Genomic DNA, 19,209 nt, shown 5'->3' with positions numbered 1-19,209 from the left:
CCGTGTCCCTGTTCCTCTGGGATGTCCAGCTGTGGGATTTGCAGCTGGGATCAGCCTGAGCTCAGGCTCGTACTGGTCCATCTTCATCCCACCGAAAGGAAGGGACCAGCTCCACCAGGACGAGGAATGAGTCCTGTCCCTGGTTAAAGAGTCCACCCTGGGACAGGTGGGAGCAGATCAGATCTTCCAAGATGAGCTCCTGCGATGGAAAGAGGCAGGACAAGAGGGAAGCAGGAGTAGGCAGGTGTGGAGAGAGCCCAGAGGTGAGAGGGAGGAAGGGCCTGTGTCCTTTTGCCTTCCAACAAAGCATCTGTCCTTGGCTGTAATTCCAAAGGTTTGCTTTGCAATGTCCTTCCCTCTTTCCAGTTATGGCCTAAAGCGAAACATTCCCAATCTGGAAGCTGCCAGGAGCCACCTTGACTCCAGGGATGTCTCAGCCCAGCCAGAGCTCACTGCCAGCCTGGCCCATGGGAGTGCAGGACACGGATGTGTTTGTTCTGGAGATGAGAAAGAAACACTCCTTGGTTTAACAGCCTCCTCAGGCTCTGCCTCTGGAGGCTGGTCCTGAGGCTTAGGAAAGGAAGGCAGACAAACTGCCTAAGGAATTCACGGAGTTAAAATCAAATCCTTAAAAACCTGCAGCCCAACTGGCTCCGGGCTGTTGGAGCAAACTGGAATTTAAATGGTTATTGAGCAGAGTTGTGGCACCCTGGCCTCCAGCAGAAACTGTTCCTGCCCTGGCAGGAGGGGAAGTGGGACTGGCCTTGGACACAGGCACAGGGTGTTGTTCCTAAAGAATTCGGGCTCCTTCCAGCCCCTGGTTTGACGAGTGGGAGCCTTTGGAAATCTGAGCCTTATTAACCAGGAGAGTGGCTTCTGTGGAGCAGGGTGGACACGGAGCTGGATGGGGCTGGTGGCCGTGGCACGGCAGGAGAGGACTTGGAGCTGCCCCTCCCAGGGTTATGGGCATGATCCACACCAGGTCTCAGCTCCAGGACCCCCCAGGTGACCCTGTCACCACGGCCTGGGTCGGATGGCACGGGCAGCATCTCCCATCCATCCCCCTGCAGCCCTCCCAGCTGGCCCCAGGCAGTGCAGATCTTTCCCTCACGTGTCCCAGTGTGTCTGTTCCCAGCTGTGGCTGATCCCCCCCACCCTGCACCAGCCGAATGTTAACGTGAAAAACTGTGGGATTTAACGAGGGAGCGAGGATAAAATCCTCCTTTTTGTCGTGCTGGGGCACAGCTCCCCCTTGCCTGCACTTAACATGCGGAGGCACGTCGGAGCCGTGTCCCTACGGCACCCAGGTGGGTTGGGGAGCTGAGCCATAAAAACCAGTTTCTGTTCTGTTGTTTAAACCGAAGGAGGAAAATGTGAAGCTCCACGGTGAGGAATTCCTCGCCGCACAGCCCGGCTCCGTCACAGCTGCAGCTTTTATTTGAAGCTGCCACAGCCGATATAAAATTCTACAGAGAAACATCTCGCTTTAAAGAGTCTTCCATTATTTTCCAGGAATGCAGGTTTTTCCAGAGTTAATTATTTATTTCAGCTGAAGGCCTGTACAGCTGCAGGACCTGCAGCACGTCGGGACAGAGTGGCAGATGCTGCACAAAGCTCCCAACGTTGAGGCCGGAATGGCTCCATGTGGAAGTAGGGTTGGCTCTAGGAACTCTTTAGTTGTTGGCAGCAAAAGGAGGGAATTAATTTGAGCTGTAACTCCTGTATTGTCAGCAGAGTGAAACGATCTCTCCCACCTCTCGCTGAAGGTATTTTTTGGAGGTGGGGAGGGGAAAGCTAATTTTGAATAATAATAAGCTTGAGAAGGCATCTGAAACCAGTAAACGTTTATTTTTTACACTCCTATAACTTAAAAACGGCCAAACCAATTTAAACCAAATTGGATAATAAAAAATATTGCTCCTAGGCTGAGCCCCTGTTTGCCAAGTTCCAGCCTAGAATGAATTTTTATGGCCAAATTATAAACCCCCTAGAAATGAAGGTTTAAAATGGAAATGTTGACAGACCTTTAACTACAAAAGCACTGTAATAGAACTTCTTTTTTTATAAAATGGCTGGTTTAAAATATAATTAAGACTTAAATATTATTTAATAGCAGCATTTCCTGTAAGTTAAAATCTTTATCATTCCTCTGGCTGGGATTCCTTGGCAGTTCTTGGAACGCTGGTGCTGCTCTGCAGTGGGAGCACGTGTGAACCACAGCCCCTCGTCTGTCACATGGAGACGGGGCTGGACAGCTTTCCAAATTCCAGATAGGAGCCTGGATGCCAAAGGACCCGCCGGCCTCCACACGGATCCTGCGGCTCTGGAAGAAGCCGCCGCGTCCGCCTCTGCCAGACCCGGCTTTTAATGCCACAGGACGATGCTGGTGGTTCATTCCGTGCAGGAAAACGTGTCTAATCCCCTCTGGCTGATTTGGTGTTAACGAGGAGCTGTGCTTCCCGAGGGATGGCTGTGTTGGTGTTCCCAGCACTTCTGGGGCACTTGGACGAGCTGGCGAGCGAGCGGTGGCCACTCGAGCCCGGGAGCCTCGTGCTGCAGAGTGTCCTTGCAGGAAAAGCAAAGGCTTTTCTGCTGCAGGGCCCTTGCTCAGGCTTCTCCCTGCTCTGCTCCCGAGGGCTGCATCCTAACCCTGTGTTAGAATTCCTCTTGTTTCTTGCTGTTCTTTCCCTCCCTCCCTCCCTCCCTCCCCTGGAGAAAGGAGGTTACAAACAGCCCCGGGCGGTCACTGCCTGGTGCAGCGGGACACATGGACAGGGAGCTGGCAGTTCCCTTTCCCTCTCCCTCTCCCTGCTGCTTTTCCTGCTTTCTGCTGTCCTGCAGGTGGAGAAGCTTCCTGGCTTTAACCCTGCTGCCTTCCCAGGACAGCTGTGGGGACCAGGGATGCTGCAGAAGGATGCAGAGACCTGTGAGAGCATCACCACAATCTCCTGGGGGATCTGTTTTATGTGGGTTGGGAATTTTTTAAATCTTCGTCAGGAAAGGGCGACGTGGTTTCACCTGGAAATTGTGAGTGTTTGTAGGTGGAACTCTGTGATGTCCAAGGACACTTGGCTGTGCACACACTGCCCTTGCCCTCCTGCACCTCCCTCGTGGGAGCCACGGGAGCTGCCACGTGTGTGCAAGAGCAGCTTGTCCCTTCCACGCAGGGACAGCCAGGAGCTGTTCTTATTTACAGTGTTCTTCTGGATAACACCTAAATGTAACATTTACAATAACATATTGTGAAAACTGAGCCTTGATTTGGCGTCCTAATGCTTTTAAAGTGTTTGACCCAGCTCTGAGTTCTGCAGTACTGTTGCCCACAGAAAACTTTAAAACATTTAAATCTGAAAAGCCTCCCCCCATCACCTCACAACAGCAGTCACAAAAATAAAAGCCAATTTGTAAATAAACAGCCACCCCTGCTGCTGGTCTGGGGTTATTTTAAAGGGCATTGAAGCCCCGTTTATCCACGAAGGGTGGTTATGTGTATTTTAGACTCTTGCAGTGTCCCCCTGCATGTACCACGCTGGAATATGACTGGGAAAAGGCCTCTGGAAGCTGCATTGGAGCTACTCACTGAGGCTCTTCTGGGTGTTTCACTGGAAACCTCCCAGAGCTGGTTGATGAGATACCTATGGGTTGGTTTTGTGTGTGTGTGAAGCAGCTGCTGCCTCGCACAAAGGGGTGGAACGTGCACATAGAGGAGGTAAGTTCAGCTCCTGTCAGTTCCTCTCTAGTTGGGGTTTTCCCAGAAACATCAGGGCTGTGCCTCTGGCTCCTGCTCTGGTGCTGCAGTGAGGTTTGGCAGCAGCTTTTCGCTTTCTGCCCTGGTGAGGGACTGTTCTGGAACGAGCCCTCGGCAGGGTTTTGTGGCCGTTCCCGGTGCTGCAGCAACTCCCGGGAAGAAATAGCCCCCCTGCATTTGAAGAAATCACTGTGTTCTTTTCCCCTCTCGTCTCAGGGATGCTGTGCCGAGGCTGCAGAATCCCTAATCACACCTTAAAATATGCAGAGGCAGCTTTAATGTGGGTCGTGTCCCGGAGCAGCGGGCGGAGGCTGAGCTGTGCCGCAGAGCCGCGGCAGCCGCGCTCCCCCGGCCCTTCACCGCCACATCTGCTCCTTTTAGGGTGAAAAGGGAGGCTCTGGGGCAGCGACAGTGAACCCAACAGGTTCACCCAACAGTGAACCTGTTCCATGTGCAGTAGAAGAACCAGTAAGGGAGCCCACTGCCCTCTTGGAGCACCTCGTGTCCCAGAGGATTCTCCAGCCGGTCACAAACTGTGCCCGAAACACAGTGGGATGGAGGGTTCTGGTCTCCCAGAAGGGCCCCTCCTGCCAGCTTATGGGGCTCAGGGGGCTTCCTCAGGGCCCCTGCAAACATGGATTAACCTTCCTGGATTCAGGGAAGGGCGCTGAGCCACAGGCCATCGGGCCCCATTTCCAGGGAAGCTGGGCCGTGGAGCCATCTGCTCTCCGAGGGGGACTTGCAGACTCAGCAGCTATAAATATATAGAGAGAGGGGCTGAATGCCAGGATGTGACCCTATATAAACAGCCATATATGTGCATCTGCACGTGTGTTTGTATGGACAGGAGCTCCTGGCTGTAGCCCCCCCGTGCTGAGCTGGCTGAGGAGCATCCCCTGCTCCGGGTGCAGGGGAGCAGCTCCAGCCCACTCCCCACACAGGGCTTGGCAGGTACCCCGGGATACACAGGCATTACTCAGGGCTTTACTTGGGGTTTACTGTTCCAAGGGGGCTGTTCTGCCCCCATGCACACTCACAGCTGCAGTGCTGCTCCTTGTGCTGCTCACATCAAGCCGGGGCGGGAGTTCTTCAAACTCCGACGGGTTTCTAAGGATTTAAATTTGGGATTTCAGCCATATCCTTGCTGTTCCCAAACCATGGGATGGTCTCCACTTTCTGCAGCAGCATGGAATGAGGAGGGAAGGTTTCTCCTTTCTTGGGAACATGATCAGGGCTGCAAAAATACCCCCAGAGGAGCTTGGCTGTCCGGTCACAGGGAATGGTTTCTTCTGGTTTTGGTTCATGCCTGCGGAGTTTCTGCTTTGAACAAACTGATCTGAGCTGAGTCCTCACCCAGAGCTTGTGCTCAGTTCCAGAAATGCAAACTGTGCTGCCAGTTTGCTCAGAAACTGAGCTGGGCTCAGGTGTTACCCTGAGATGGGACTGACCCAAAGGCCTGTGGCTGTGGGCTCAGGAGGAGCACAGAGCTACTCCAAAGTGATCCTGGAGTCTGGCCGTGGCTCTGAGCTGGACCTGGGCTAGGCTTGTCTTAGGAGCTGCAAAACCTGTGTGTCATCCCTCCCTAAAGCACCTGGAAATGGGGCTGTGGGTTTGGAGAGCTGGGAGGCTGCTTAGGAAGCGAGAGAGGGGTCTTAAGGTGCACCCAAAGGTGCTGCCAAATGCTCAGGGTTGAGCTTTTCTTCCCTCCTTTGAGCCCTGAGTGTTTTCTTGGCCATGTTAAAACCAGTATTTTGAAATCAAGGCTGTTTGGTTTTGAAGCCTCACTTGCTCCCCTGCCTGCTGCTCTGAGGCAATTATAAATCCTTTATGTTTTACTGCAAGAACAAATCACTTGTTCCTCAGAGCACAGCTTTGACAGAGGCCTCGTTATCGGTGTCATGAGTATCCCAGAATCAGAGTCAGAGCAGGGGGAAGGATGGAAATGAAAAGGTGCCTTAGTTTGCAGGATTTTCTGTAAACTCCTTGTGTAAAATCCAGCCGAGTTGTCACTGAAGGACAAAAAATAAGCAGCGTGGGGGGGACTCTGCCTGGAACTTCATCCCTTTCCCCAGCAGCAGCAAGAAGGACCAGCAGGTTTCCCTTTGGCTCAGCCCTGCACGGAGGTCTTTGGGACCCCCCCCCAGTGCTGTGGTGTTATTTCAGTACCCAAATAAACCGGGGGGGTTGTTTTCCTGAACCCTGTTCGGGTCTCAGCCCCAGCCTGAGCTTTGCAGAGGCACCAGGAGGCAGCTCCACACGACTCTTGCAGCTGAAATCCTCCCTTTTTCTCCCAAGGATGCTTCGCCCCTCTGCGGCAGGCGGGCGATCCATGTGCCTCTCCCGGCCCTGGTAGCAGGAATACTGGGAATACTGGTGATACTGGAGCACGGGCAGACAGGAGACACTGTGCCCTGAGTGCTTGGGATGGTGGGGAGGGAGAAGCCCCCCAGCACCTAGATGCTAGAGAGCAGGGTAGAAAACCACCTTTAAACCGTAATATCTGTATTTCTAGAGAGATGGGGGATTTTTAGGTGTAAGTTTTTTACGCTTTCAGGGGGTTTTTGGGCTCACACTCTCGCCCCCCCCTCAGTCTGTGCTCCTTTGTGTGAGAACCTTCCTCGGGGTTGGGTCTGAGGTCGAGCTGTTCAAGCTCCATAAATACAGTTCTTTAGCAGCTCCTGTGCCACGGGAGGTTGGAGGGGCTGGATGGATGCACCGGGCCGACTCCACGTTATCCTGCTGCCGGGCTGGGGATGCTGCTGCACAAAGGGCTGGTGGGGAGGAAAAAAGCACCTCTGGGGCTTTTTCTTGACTGTGCCTAAAGAACAGGGCGCGGGGCCGAGCACAGACACCTCCCCCGTGTGTCCAGAACTCGCCCCTTCCCCGGCTTCGTGGTTCTGTCGGGTTGAATTTAGGCTAAAAAGCAGGCTCTGGGTGTGCTGCAGAAAAGCAAAACTCGGTGTAGGAGAGACTGAGGTCGGCTCAGGCACATCCCGCCCCTCTCCAACCTCCTTAAATCCTGGGAGGAGAGCGTCGCATCGCGTGTGTTTAACACCTGCTTAAGCGCCGCCGCTTCCGAGCTCTCGGACCAGCTGTTGTGCTCGAGTGATTTTATTTTATTTTTTTTAATATGCCGGATTAAAACAATAAAAACATTAAAAGTCCTAAAATTCCCCCCGGGAGTAAACATGTAGACAATAAAGAATTGTGTGAGTAGGGGCTGGGGTGGGGGAGCTTTGCAGCAGCGCACAACGAGCTGTAAACGGATCTCAGCAGCGAGCGCCGCTGAACAAAACCCCTTCAATCAGGGGAGGATCTTGAATCGCCTTTGGGGCACTTACAGAGTTTTGGCTGCTTGACTTGGGGTTATTTATAAATGGTGAATGTCTGGCGTGGCTCTGGCTGTGTCGGGGGCTGGGTTTAGGCAGGGTTTGGGCAGGGACGTGGGTTCATGGGGGAAGGATGGGACAGACAGGGAGGGTTTTATGGTCACTAGAAGAATTGTCAGGAATTCAGAGCATCACCCTTCGCTGCTCAAACCGCCTAAGTGTGGGCTTCGGGCAGGGAGTGAGCAGTTCCGAGTGCCCTGCAGTGCTGTGGATTCGGGAGGGAGCCCTTCCCAATGCCCTTCCCAATGCCCTTCCCAGTGCCGAGGACTCGGGAGGGAGCCCTTCCCAGTGCCCTTCCCGGTGCCCTGCAGTGCCGAGGACTCGCCTGTGAGCTCTCCCTGCACCACAGCTCTGGTGCAGCTCCCTTCTGCCTCTGCCCTTGTGAAAACCCGCTCGTTCCCCGCACTGGGAATTCACCCGGAATTCACTCGAGTTTGTGGCTCTGCAGCCGGGAGAGGCAATTCCTGCACACGGTTTTGGTGCTAAAACCAGTCTGTGCCTCTGCATTCGCTTGTCTCCCTTGTACAAGGCTTGGGGTGATGTTTGCTATAAACCCCCGACGTTTGTAAAGCTGCAGAAGAAAATTTAAATGCGTTTTGCTTCGACCGCGTGTGAGATTTTATTACCTGCAGCCAGAAACGTGGGCGGAAAAAATGGTTTAGACCCTAAAGGATGTGATTTTGGTGACCTTGGCTGCGTATTTCCACATCACTGAATCATCACCTCGCAGGGCTGGACGTTGGAGAATGTGGGGGAAGCTGCTGGGAAAGCGGCCGGGCTCTGGCTCCTCTGGTTTTCCTTGAACCTAAAGAGTTTGTCCACTTGATTTTATTAAGGGCTGCAGGTGGGAAGTGATGGGAAAGGGGTTGAATTAGCCAGGAGGTGAGTCCAGGGCCGATGCAAAGAGCAGCTGGGAGGCTCCAGCCTCAGGGAGGCTTCTGCTGGGGATTTTGTGGGGTCAGTGAGTGCACTGACCACTCCGTGTTAAGGTGCTCCTCGAGCCTGATCCTTGAACCTGAACCCTGGAGAAGGCTAAAACCTCCCAGCTCCTGGGATGGAAAAGAACGGGAGAAGGGAAAGGAGCTTTTCCCTTTCCCTCATAAACCTGACCCCACTTGCTGGGAAAATTTGGCACCTTGTGAAAACCAGTGCAGTTTTCATGATTGCAGATTATTTGGGAGGAGAAAAAAGGGGATCCGGGAGCTCTCCCAGCTCTCTGGCTGCAGGATGGAATGAGGCAGAGAGCTGGGAGTCAAACCCCTCCGCAATAGTCTGCTCTGAGAAATCATAAATCTCCAGGGAGAAGAGGGTCACTGAGAACCTCATCAGGGTGGGAGCAGCAGCACGGCGTTAATGTGCCCATAAATCCACCTGTTCCGATAAAACAGGTGGCTCTTCCGAGAGGCAAAAAGAGGCAAATGCCTTTTTTTTTCTGCTGCTGCCTATCTCCTTTTAAAAGCTTAATTACCGCAGTGCGCCGGCTCAGAAATATGGGAATGGGGTTTGCATCCACATGTGGGAAGCAGGGCCAGGGAAAGAGGAAAGGGCACTGCAGGTTGGCCAAAAATCTCCAGAGAAAGGTGTGGAGAGGCACAAAGGTGACTTTTCATGCACTGACTGAGGAGGTCATTGCTGGGAAACTGTTGGTGCTTTAAGGGCTCCTGGAAATGAAGGCGGTGGAGGGAGCAGAGGGGGGTTAATCATGAGGGAAGAGGTCTGGGAGCTCCATAAATAGGGATGGATGGGGAGGGATGCCAGGGCAAGACTCATTCCACCCCCAGCCGTGGGCAGGGACACCTTCCCCTATCCCAGATTGCTCCCAGCCCCGTCCAACCTGTCCTTGGACACTTCCAGGGCCAGGGAAACCACAGTTTCCCTGGGCAGCCCAGATGGAGGGGCTGGACCCCTTGGATTTCTGTGGCTCGTTTCCCAAACGCTCCAGTTGTTCTCAAGGATCCACAAATCTCAGTTTGCCTCCTGTGTTTTGTCCCTCTCCCCTGTCAGTCTCCCACTGATCCCCTCAGTAATTCCTTCTCCCTGTTTTTGGGCTGGGTGAGTGTGTTTAGGTTGTTCCCAGGCACCTCCGGATCCGTGTGTCCACACTTCCCTACAGCTTGTTCCCTCAATGCCACCATGAAAAGGGGACAACCCCCAAACCTCTGAGTCATTTGAATTCTGTTTGGATTTGACCTGCTGCCCTCCCCAGGCCGCTGCTGCTGCTGCTGCTGGAGCTTCCCCAGGAGAGATCCATTCCCTTTTCCAGGCAATAAAACCATCAGCAGAGGCTCACACACCGTGAATGGGTGGGCACATTCCCAATATTGCAATGAATTGAAGGAAATCACCATTCCAGGGCCTTAAAAACCTGAATGGGGCCCGTGGCATCCTCTGTGGAATTGTAGTGGTGTTTGAAGGTCAAGGCTGAGTCACAACGACTCTTCCAGCCACGGCGCCCAGCACGGGAAGAGCCCGTTTCCATTGGAGCTGACTTTTGGTTTAGGATCATTTTTCTGGTAGCCCTGAAACAATGGTGAGTGGGGAGGGTGGTGTGAAGTGTCTTCCAAAGGGAATGGCCACCAGACCCCTCAGTGAGACTAAATTTAACCTCCCCTCCACCGGCCCTGTGGAATTCAGGTTGGAAATGGCCATGAGGGGATTGGATTGGAGCTGTTGGGAGCAGAGTCTTAGGCTCTTCCTGGGATAAGTACAGAAGAGAGGTGCCACATGGGCACAGCTGTCTGGGACCCACATCCCTTATCCTGACACACTGCACTGAGGATCCCAAGATCCACAGGAAACATCCAAATCCAGGCTTTGGCTGCATTCTGCCAGCTCGGACCGCTCGGTTTCCCTTTTCCTCCCTGGTTCAGGTCTCTGGTGGAGCATCCCCAGGCGCGGGGGCCGTGTGGGCTCCAGGGCTCTGCTGTCCCCCCGAGGGCTCCCACTGAGCTCTGGGATGGGATGGACAGCCTGGCAGGGAGCAGGGAGCTGGAGCAGCTCATCCCACCGCGCTGCCGGAGCCGCACGTGCTCCGGCACCTGCTGCCAAAGCCTCTCCTCGCCGTGCGGCACTGGCGGCCTTGGCCACCGTCCAGAGGCATTTCCAGCTCCCGGTGCAGCCTCCCAGAGCTCAGATCCGCAGCCCTGCCGGCAAATTAATCGGCTGCAGTTCGCATTTAATTATTTTTACACATCCATTCCTGTTTCTCGGCTGTGCAGGGGACGGATTTTCCTGTTATTCTTTTCTTTGCACTCTATAAATCCTCCTCGCGCGAGGAGCTCGCCGCTGGTGCCGTTTGTTTGCCGGAGAAAGAGGCTTTGGAAAAAGCTCCTGGGTTGTTCCTTCAAGAGCTGTTGGGTGTTCAGGGCAGGAGGGTGGCAGTGGGTGAGCAGCAGAGGCTGCAGGGGATGGCAGGACCCCGTTGGGTTTCTGTGGTAGAGCTGAAAGCTGGGGGGGGGATTTGATTTTATTTTTTCTCCTTTTTACCCTTTCTTCTCTACCAGCAGCCCCAGGGGCTCAGGATTATCTCTCCACATGGCACGAGGGCAGGGCCCCCCAAAAACCCACCATCAGCTGCATAATTCACCCTTTTCCTCCCGCAGTGCCACAGATAATTCCCAAACTGCTCAGCTCGGCCATGGGGCAGGGCAGGAATTCCACTCAGCCTCAGCTCCCTGCCCCTTCTCCCTGCTCCCTATTCCCAACCTCGTGTGCTGGGAAGAGATGCCGAGCTCCCAATGAATCACCGGCACTTGAAATACGGGCAGGGAAAGGCGGCTGTAATTGCCTTTGTTAATGGATTTGATTCTTTCTGCAGTGCTGCTCGCACGGCTCCGGTGCTGCGCCCGGGCGCTCCCGCTCCGAACGCCCCCGTGAAGGATGGAGCCTTTTCCCTTTTTATTGGCTCTGTCTGGTGGGTAAGGGGAGGATTGATGGCTCGCCCAAGGTCACACTGAAAAGCTGTGGCGCTGCTGGGATTCGAGCCGGGGATGTAATAATGATTCACATCCACAGCGCAGCGATCGGGGGGTTCCCATGGGGCCGGCGCGGATCCGTCGGCACAGGCTGTGGAGCCGCTGACGCTCCGCGGCTCCACCCCCTCGCTCACCCCGTTAATTACCACTGGGCCTCTCCCCTTAACTCCTGTGGCAGCGGTAATTAATACATGGATTTTAATCACCTTCACTCGGATCGAAACGGGGCTAAAAATGCTCCACCGTGTGGAAGTCGATAACCGGTGCATTCCCAGGATCCAGCGCGCCGCAGGCTTTGTGCCACTGCAGCTCCCCGTGGCTGTAGGGATCTGCTCCGGTGGGATGGAGCTGCCGAGAGCAGAGGGACCCCGTGGGGTGTCCAGCCCTGATGGGATGGAGCAGCTGATGGCTGCGGATGGAGAGCTTTGGAGAGCAGAACTCCGAGGGGTGTCCGTCCCCCTGGAGCAGAGCAGGAGGGTGTCGGTGTCTTAGAAAAATCCTCCCTGCTCTCATGAGGTGGAGATTTAGGAGCCTGATCTTCTCATCTTAGGTTTGCATCCCAAGGTTTGGGCTGTAATTCCAACCCCGCGGGGGGGTTTGGGATGTGATTCCGGCCCTCGAGGGTATTTCAGCTGTAATTCCAGTGACCATCCCAAAGGAGACCACCAGCTGTGCTCAGGGCAAACCACGGGGCTGTTTCCCTCCCAGGTGCTCTGTAACCCACATCCACCCTTTGCTCCTTTCCTCCATGTCCCCTTTTCCCAAAGGGAGAATGTGGGGTCAGGGTCCTTGGGAGTGCAGTGCTGCAGAGGGATTCCTGGGGTTTGAGGGTGAATGGTGGCCAGCCCGGGTTAAATCCCACCGGGATAAACCCGTTCCTGGCACTGACTGCGCCAGCTCTGACTGCTCTGCTCAGTGGTGGTTGTGTCTGCACCCAGCCGTGCTGATGCTCCTCTCTGGAGCGCTGTGGAGGAGGGAGAAGTTGGGTCTGCCCTGGGAGACTTTATTAAAATTAAAGAACAGACAGGAAAGTGGAATCTGGAGTTTCTGAAGGAGTTTGCCCCGGATGTCCTTGGCTCCTCACTTGGCTCCTCACGTACTTGGTGCTGCAGCCAGATGGTTCCTGCCTCCCCCCCCATACCCAAACACCTGCATTCCAGGAGGGGCATGTGCATGAGAAGCCCTTTGGGATAAGTGAAGCTATAGAAATGTAAATTAAATTATTTACCTACTCCCAGTTAAATGCTCTGCCCTTCTGGCCAAGGAGGATTGGGACACGGGATGGGGTGGGATGGGCTCCACAAGCTGCTTTAACTCTTTGTTTAAATTGCAGGGAAGTTTGTGGAGCAACCTGAGTATCCTGCCAAAAAAAAAAAAAAAAAGGAAAAAAATTCTCTGTGCAAAAAAGAAAAAGGTAAAAAGCCCAATTTTGGTGGTTTGCACAACGTTTATCCCAAACAGAGTGTTTGGGAAAGGGCTGTTGGGCTGCTGGGCTGGGGATTCCTCACCCTGCCCAGAGCAGGCCAAAGTTTCTGATTATTATTATTCTAATTCTTCCCTTTTTTTTTAACACAAGGAAGGACCAGGAATCAATCACAGAGCAGGAGGGAGTGGGTTTTTAAAGGGAGAGGAAGAGCCAAAGGCTCTCTGGAGTCGCCAGCGCCAAAAATAACATCTCAAGGTTTAATCTCGGTGCAGTTTTAGCTGGGGGGGATCTGCAGGGGGGGAAAGGCACAAAATGCACCCAGGCTCCTTCCTGAGGGATTGAGCTGGCTGGAGCCTTCCTGATTTCCACTGAGGGAGCAGGAATAGGCTTTTCCTGCTGGCTGTGACTTGGGAAGGATACAGGGTGCTCAGTGCTCCTTGGGAAGGACACGGGGTGCTCAGTGCTCCAGTGTTTTGCAGCGGTGCAAGGCAGGATCCGACCCTGCTGCAGCAGAGCTGCTGAGGGGGGAGTTACCTCCCCCTCCTCCAGCTTTTCCTGTGGGAAAGGACCCTGCTGTCAAAAGCCCCCAGTGTCAAAGGACCCCGGTGTGGAGCTGCTGCAGCCCCTCTGTGCCAAGCAGGAGCCGAGCTCTGCGAGCACCTCCAAGTGCAATTTACGGTCCATTTTTTTTTTGAGCTGACCCCTCTAAACCTTCACTCCTTCTCCTTCATCCTCTTCCAGGCTCGGGAGGTGCTTCCCATCCCTCCTGTAGCAGGAGGGTGCCGCCACTGGAGCCGGCCTTCCAGAAGCGCTCGGTGACCTCGGCTGCTGCCGGCACTTCTGGCTGCCACCGCAAACAACCACGAGCTTCCCACTGGGAGCAGCGGGGCTCCGAGCTCTTCTGGAAGCTGGGCCAGCGGGGAGACCCTCCAGGAGGACACAGCCCCCAAATCTTTGCCTGTCGTCTCCTGGAAGTGTGAAAATAAGAGAATTTGTCCGCGCTGTTGTCGCGTTCTTTCAAAGCAACGAGTCCTTGCGGCATTCGCTCCTTGTCCCGACACCTCCTTTCCCATGGAAATGGGCCCAGCCGGGGACTCACGTGGGCCCGGGCAGATAATTGTAATGGTCCCCCCGGCCTTTAAATCTATGAATCACTCCCGAATCGGGGCACTTTATGCACATTAGTGAATTAATCCGTGCAGCCTCTCCGCAAGGGAGGGAATTATCCTTGTCATGGCTCAGATGGGAAATGGGTGAGATGGAGCCCGGATCTGTGCCAGGACCGGGGGTCACATCACTCACTGCGGAACAGCCGACCTGGGGGCCCCCGGCCCCGGGGGCACCCCTGACCCCGCATTAGTTACTCTGCACTTGTGCCGAGCGAGCGGGGAACGTCTCCGCAGCCTGGAAATCCATCGGAGCCCTGTCACGGCGAGATGGATGGACGGGGCGTGGGCAGCGGGGCTGCCGCAGCCGGGAGCACGGGGAGGCTGTGCTGGGTGGACTGGGGTGTGGGCAGGAGGTCCAGCAGCCCCCCAGGGCCTGTGCTTTGCTCTCCTCACGGCTCCGTGGGTGTCCTGCTCCTCGCCCAAGGTGTACCAGGAGAGCCAGGCGGACCCCAGGACATCCCCAGCCCCTTGGCCTGACCGATGGCTGTAGGGAGCACAAGGACCAGATGAATTTTGGAAGTGAAACCCGTGGTGGCTCCTTTTAAAGCGGGTGACTTTGAGCTCAGCTTATCCATGCTGAGCACTCAGCGCATCATTTCCCTCCCGCACTGCAGTGCAGACACCTGCTGTTCCCTTTTGTTTCCATGGATCCAGGTGTTTCAGCCATGTCAGGGCAGTGCCCTGGTGTCCGTGGGCAGACTAACTCCAGCTGTCTGGAGTTAATGTGGGAGCAACTCCCCGGGTTGGTGGCAGCTCATGAATTCAGCCGTGTGATGAGCGTGAGGGGGCCAGGTTTGGCTCCTCACCCCGTCCAGCCCTGCAGAGGCTGTCCCGGAGCTCGTGCTGTCCCACAGGGAACAGCTCCTTTGCACACTCGTGTGCCTGTGGAACAGACCGTGCTGCTGCAGCTACACCCGCTCTGTATTACATGGAATTTTGGCCAGGAGATGTCTCGGTGCGTGGCCAGGGTCGGTGTTCCCTGAACAGGACTGTCAAGGTTAAAAACCAGTCAGAACTGGAGCTGCCAGGAGAGCCAGGGGCTCCTGCACGGCCCCGTTCAGCACTCGCCTGACCCTCCCTTTGCACCAAAAAGAGGAAAAACCTGGAGCAGCCCCTTGTTCCTCGTGTTGTGCTTGTTAAACTGATGGAAAAATCTCTGCTGCCTGAAGATCCAGGCTTCAGCCCACTGCGTTTATTCCCTGGCTCTCGCACCGGCGGAGACGGCGCGTTAGTTGGTCCAGCTGGAAGCATTGTCTCCCATTAAATAAGGATTTTTAAATGAGCACATTTATCCATGGAGCTGTCACAGCCTGTTGGGGAGCGAATGCGGAGCTGCCTCGGAGCCGTTTGCTCCAAAGAGCTGTGACAGTCTCGGGTGAACAAACCCCGTGTCACCCAAACCCCGAACCCCGAACGCGGCCGTGGGGCCCTGGGGTGGGAGGGAAAAGCCAAACTCGGGGCTGCAGGAAGAAGGGTGGAAGTGCCTCGTGGGGCTGGTTGGCAGCACCGAGGTGGCATTTTCAGCCCCGTGCCTGTCCCTCGCCCCAAAGACTTTACAGCCAACATCTTCTTTTTAATTCCGACGCCCGCAAAATAGCAGCTGAAATAACCCTGCTGTATGTCAGCTGCTGATGGAAGGAGATTAAATATTAAAGCCGGTGCTGTGGCTTTAACTCATTCCATTTTTTTCCCTACTCTTCCCCCTCTTTCCCCCCCTAGGTCCCCCCCCCCGCTTCCCCTCTCTGTGTAAAATGACATGATTTAGAACCCAAGTGCCAGACTCAGCCTCTGGGTTTCGGCGTTTGGAAATGTGTGGAGAAAGATATATTGTGTCTGTGAGCGTTTCTGTGCAGGGAAGGAGAGAGCTCCCGAGCTGTGAGCCCACATAAAGATGTTAAATAGAGCTGTAACGCGCACGGAACGCACGAAAAGTGCCTGAGAAGAAGAAAAAAAAAAATGAGGGAAAAAAAAATCCTGCGATGAAGCAAAATGAAAGATTAAAATAAACCCGGTGCTAGCGAGGCCAGGCTGGAATGTGGGGCCAGGGCTGGCGGGGAGAGACACGACCCTGTTCCACACCTCTTGCTGCTTCCCTCTTTGACCTAAAAATCCCATTTCTTTAGCAGAAAACCGAGTGGGAGAATCGGGAATTTTCTTCCTTTTCCTTTTTTCCCCCCCGTCTCTGGTGCTCAGTATTTCCGACGCCGCTGCCCAGCGGCCGCCTGCCTGCTAAATATTCATCCCAAACCCGCTGCTCCGCACAAAACCCTGATTTATTTCCCTCGGTTCACCCCAACCCACCGATTTTCCAACAGCACTGGGGCGAGCAGGGCCAGCAGCCGAATCCCATAAAAACCAGGGGCTTCGGGGCCGACACCGTGGCAAAGTGTGGGTGTCCCTTCCCTCCCCGGGCCCCTCTTGCAGCGCTTCCCAGCGCCGTGGATTCCGTCTCGGTCGGCGAACGCGGCGCTTTGCTCGCTTTTCCTTTGTTCGGGGACGTTTTGGCGTCGCCGGGATTCGTGATGCTCCTTGGAAAGGGCTCCCGGTGCCGGCTGGAGCAGAGCGGAGGGATCGGAAGCTGCGGGGAGGAAAGAAACCCCAGAACCAGGCACGTTTTAGCCAAACCGTTGAGAAATTTGATTTCAGGTTTGTTTAAGGTTTAGTTACGGAGCGGATCCCGGGAGCGGCGGCTGGGAAAGCCGGAATGCGTGTGCCTGGAGTTACACAGGCGAGAACCTCTTGGGTTTTCCCCCACCAGCTCTGATTTCTTTCAATTTGAGCCCGAATTACGAGTCACCACCAAAAGCACCTTCTGATCCAACATTTTGAAGGACACTTTGAGTAAATCCCTTGTTCTTGTGCCGAGGGGAATGTGGACAGTCTGTGTGTGGATGGGCCCCGTGTCTTGGGGTCCCGTGCCCCTAAGGGACTGTCCCCCTGCCTGTGCTCGTGTCCCCCTGGGAAGGCGGCGCCGCCGCAGCTTCCAGCCTGGAAAACTCAGATTTACTCCCTAAAGCACCAGAGCCGTAAATAAGCGTTGGGAAAGGGTGTCACGCCTGAGCGGGTTCACGGGAACAGGTGGCTTTTGGGTGGGTTGGGGTTCTGGATGGTTTAAAGAGAGAGGAAGGGAAGGGGAAAAGGGCAGGAACGCGCTGCTGCTGCTGCAGCGTTTTCTAGAAGCAGCCCGATGCTGCTGGATGCATAAAAATCCTGCGGTACGGCCGCGCCGTGCCCTCGGCCGCCGTTTGTCGCAGTCTATTAGGAGAGACGCAATCCATCCTCGGGGTTTATGGTTATTTGCTTTAACCCCGTCCCTGCCTCTCCCCCCCTTTCCCTCATCCCGGCGCGTGGGGCTGGCGCAGCCCTTCGTCCCTTTGTCTGGGTTTCGGCGCCGGCCCCGCGCACACCCAGCCCGGGCGTGAAGCCCCCCCACCCTAAAGCCCTGAAGTGGGATTTTTATCCTCCCTAAACCCTCCCTAAAAGGTGGGATTTTGTCCTCCAGTTCTCCCTGCAGGTGGAATTTTGGCGGCGGGTGAGATGAACCCCCTGCTCCACGGGATCGACGTGGCCGTGCTGCAGGCGGCCGCTCCGTCCTGCTCCATAAACCCACGGCCTGAATCGCCTGTGCTCTGCCTCACACCATCCCAAAAAAGTTGCCTGACCCCCAGTAGCACCTAATTCCCTGCTCCATCAGCCGGCAGTAAAGCGGGGATGTTGCCCAGCAGCCAGCAGCCGGGTCTGCATTTCCATCGGCTGCAGCCGCCGTGTCTCTCTGGTGCTTAAAAACCTGGATTATTAAAAAATAGCTGCCCCCCATCCCATCCCATTCCATTCCCCAGAAGCCTCGTTAATGGCTTTTCATTTTGAACCCCCTGTTCACACACCCCTTCCCCAGCTCCCAGCCCTCAGCAGCGATCGCGTTACGGCCCCGCCGTCCTCCCCCCCCCTTCCACCGCAGGACGGACCCGTAAAACACCAAATGCATTTATTCACCATTTTTCTAAATTGTTTCATTTCAGAGGTTCACAAACGAGGACCACCTGGCGGTTCATAAACACAAGCATGAGATGACATTGAAATTCGGCCCCGCTCGCACCGACTCCGTCATCATCGCAGGTATGTGCCCGGCCAGCGCCCAGCGCCGCGGTCGCGGGGCCTGACGGCAGAGATTGATGCCAGGGACCAGATGCACTGCAAAAAACGGCTCTGCCGCCCATAAAACCTCCTGTGATCTGCATTTAATCAGGGGAAAGGAAAGCCAGAGGCTTCCAAGTTTCTTTTTTTTTTTTTTTTTTTTTTTTTTTTTATGGGGGTATCAGGTTTTTTTGGGGTTTGGGGTTTTTTTTTAGGTTTTTTTTTTTTAGCTCTCGCCCTTTTTTATTAAGACTGGAGGATTTATGGCCAGAAGGTCTTTCACATTTCTTCATGTGCTTTGAGGACGATGAACCAAACCTGACAAAGCAGCTTCCCCTCTCAGCCCAGGTGTCAATTTTCCGGAGCTTTTAGGCTGCAGTTAATAAATTAAAGCCCCATCAGGTGCACTGGCTCTGCCGAGAAGGCGTTTTGCAGAGCCCCAGTGAGGAGCTCTGACAGCACATGGTCAAAGCAGCCTTTATAAAACTGGGGGGAAAAAACCAAACCCCACAGATTGTTGTCTGGCAGCAGCTCCTGGCAGGTTCCAGAGCCCCTCCTGCCCCGTTCAGGGGCTGCTCAAAGCGTCGTGTGAGAGGTTTGTGTTGCTGCTGGGTGAAAAGGATGTTGCTGAAGGCAGGGAGAGGGAAAATGCTTCCTGAAGGCTTCAGAGTTCATAAGGGGAAACGAACCTGCTGCAGCAGCCTGGCAGCCTTTTCCCAGTTTATCTCCAGCCCAAATCCAGTGTTGAAATGGGAATTCAGTTGGTTTCTGGAAGGCTTTGAATGAATTGTTGCTGGAAGGATAGGATAGGATGGGAAGAGAGCTCACACAGCCTGTGCTGGAAGGGCAGGGAGCTGCTCCCAGGGGAAGGCTCTCTCAGAGGGAGAATTCATTCCAAATGGGATCAGGCTAATGGGAGCTGATGGCAAGGAATTGGGGCAGAAGCTGACAGAGACTCAGATTCCTAAAGGTCACCTTTGCTTCAGTTCAGCCCTTTCCAAACAGGGAGCACAGCGGGAGGGTCGGTGCTGCTGGATCAGTTTAGGGGGCAGATTGGGCAGGTGGGGATGGGGGGGCAGAAATGGGGCCTGGCCCCACACCCCAGCCAAAATCCCACATGACACCCCAAAATCCCACACATGACACCCCTCATCCTCACAGCTCCCAGAACTGGTGGTTCCTCTCTCGGGTAAACATAGGGGGGATGAAACACTTCAGCTTTAGCACAAGGAACAAGGTCTGGCCTCCTCTTCCAGCTCCTCCAGGGCTGATGCTCAGGGGGTTGCTCTGGGCTAAGCATTAAAAAAAAATACCCTAAACCAATTTAGCCATGGCCAGGGCAGGACCAGCTGAACCCCCTCAAAACTGA

General features: G+C 54.7%; 1 protein-coding gene across 3 annotated transcripts in view; it reads left to right on the top strand.

Moving 5' to 3' along the window:
- Positions 1–19,209, top strand: part of ATF7 (activating transcription factor 7) — a 58,340-nt gene that overhangs the window by 21,453 nt on the left and 17,678 nt on the right. For all 3 annotated transcript variants that reach the window (XM_027670017.1, XM_027670018.1, XM_027670019.1), the window contains exon 3: positions 17,726–17,822. In XM_027670017.1, the coding sequence (XP_027525818.1) occupies positions 17,726–17,822 (97 nt within the window). The remainder of the gene's footprint in view (positions 1–17,725; positions 17,823–19,209) is intronic.

This window comes from Corapipo altera, unplaced genomic scaffold, assembly GCF_003945725.1.
Source record: "Corapipo altera isolate COAL_440 unplaced genomic scaffold, ASM394572v1 306, whole genome shotgun sequence".
Taxonomy (NCBI): domain Eukaryota; kingdom Metazoa; phylum Chordata; class Aves; order Passeriformes; family Pipridae; genus Corapipo; species Corapipo altera.
Note: the sequence above shows the minus strand (reverse complement) of the source record. Positions and strands in the feature narration are given on the sequence as shown.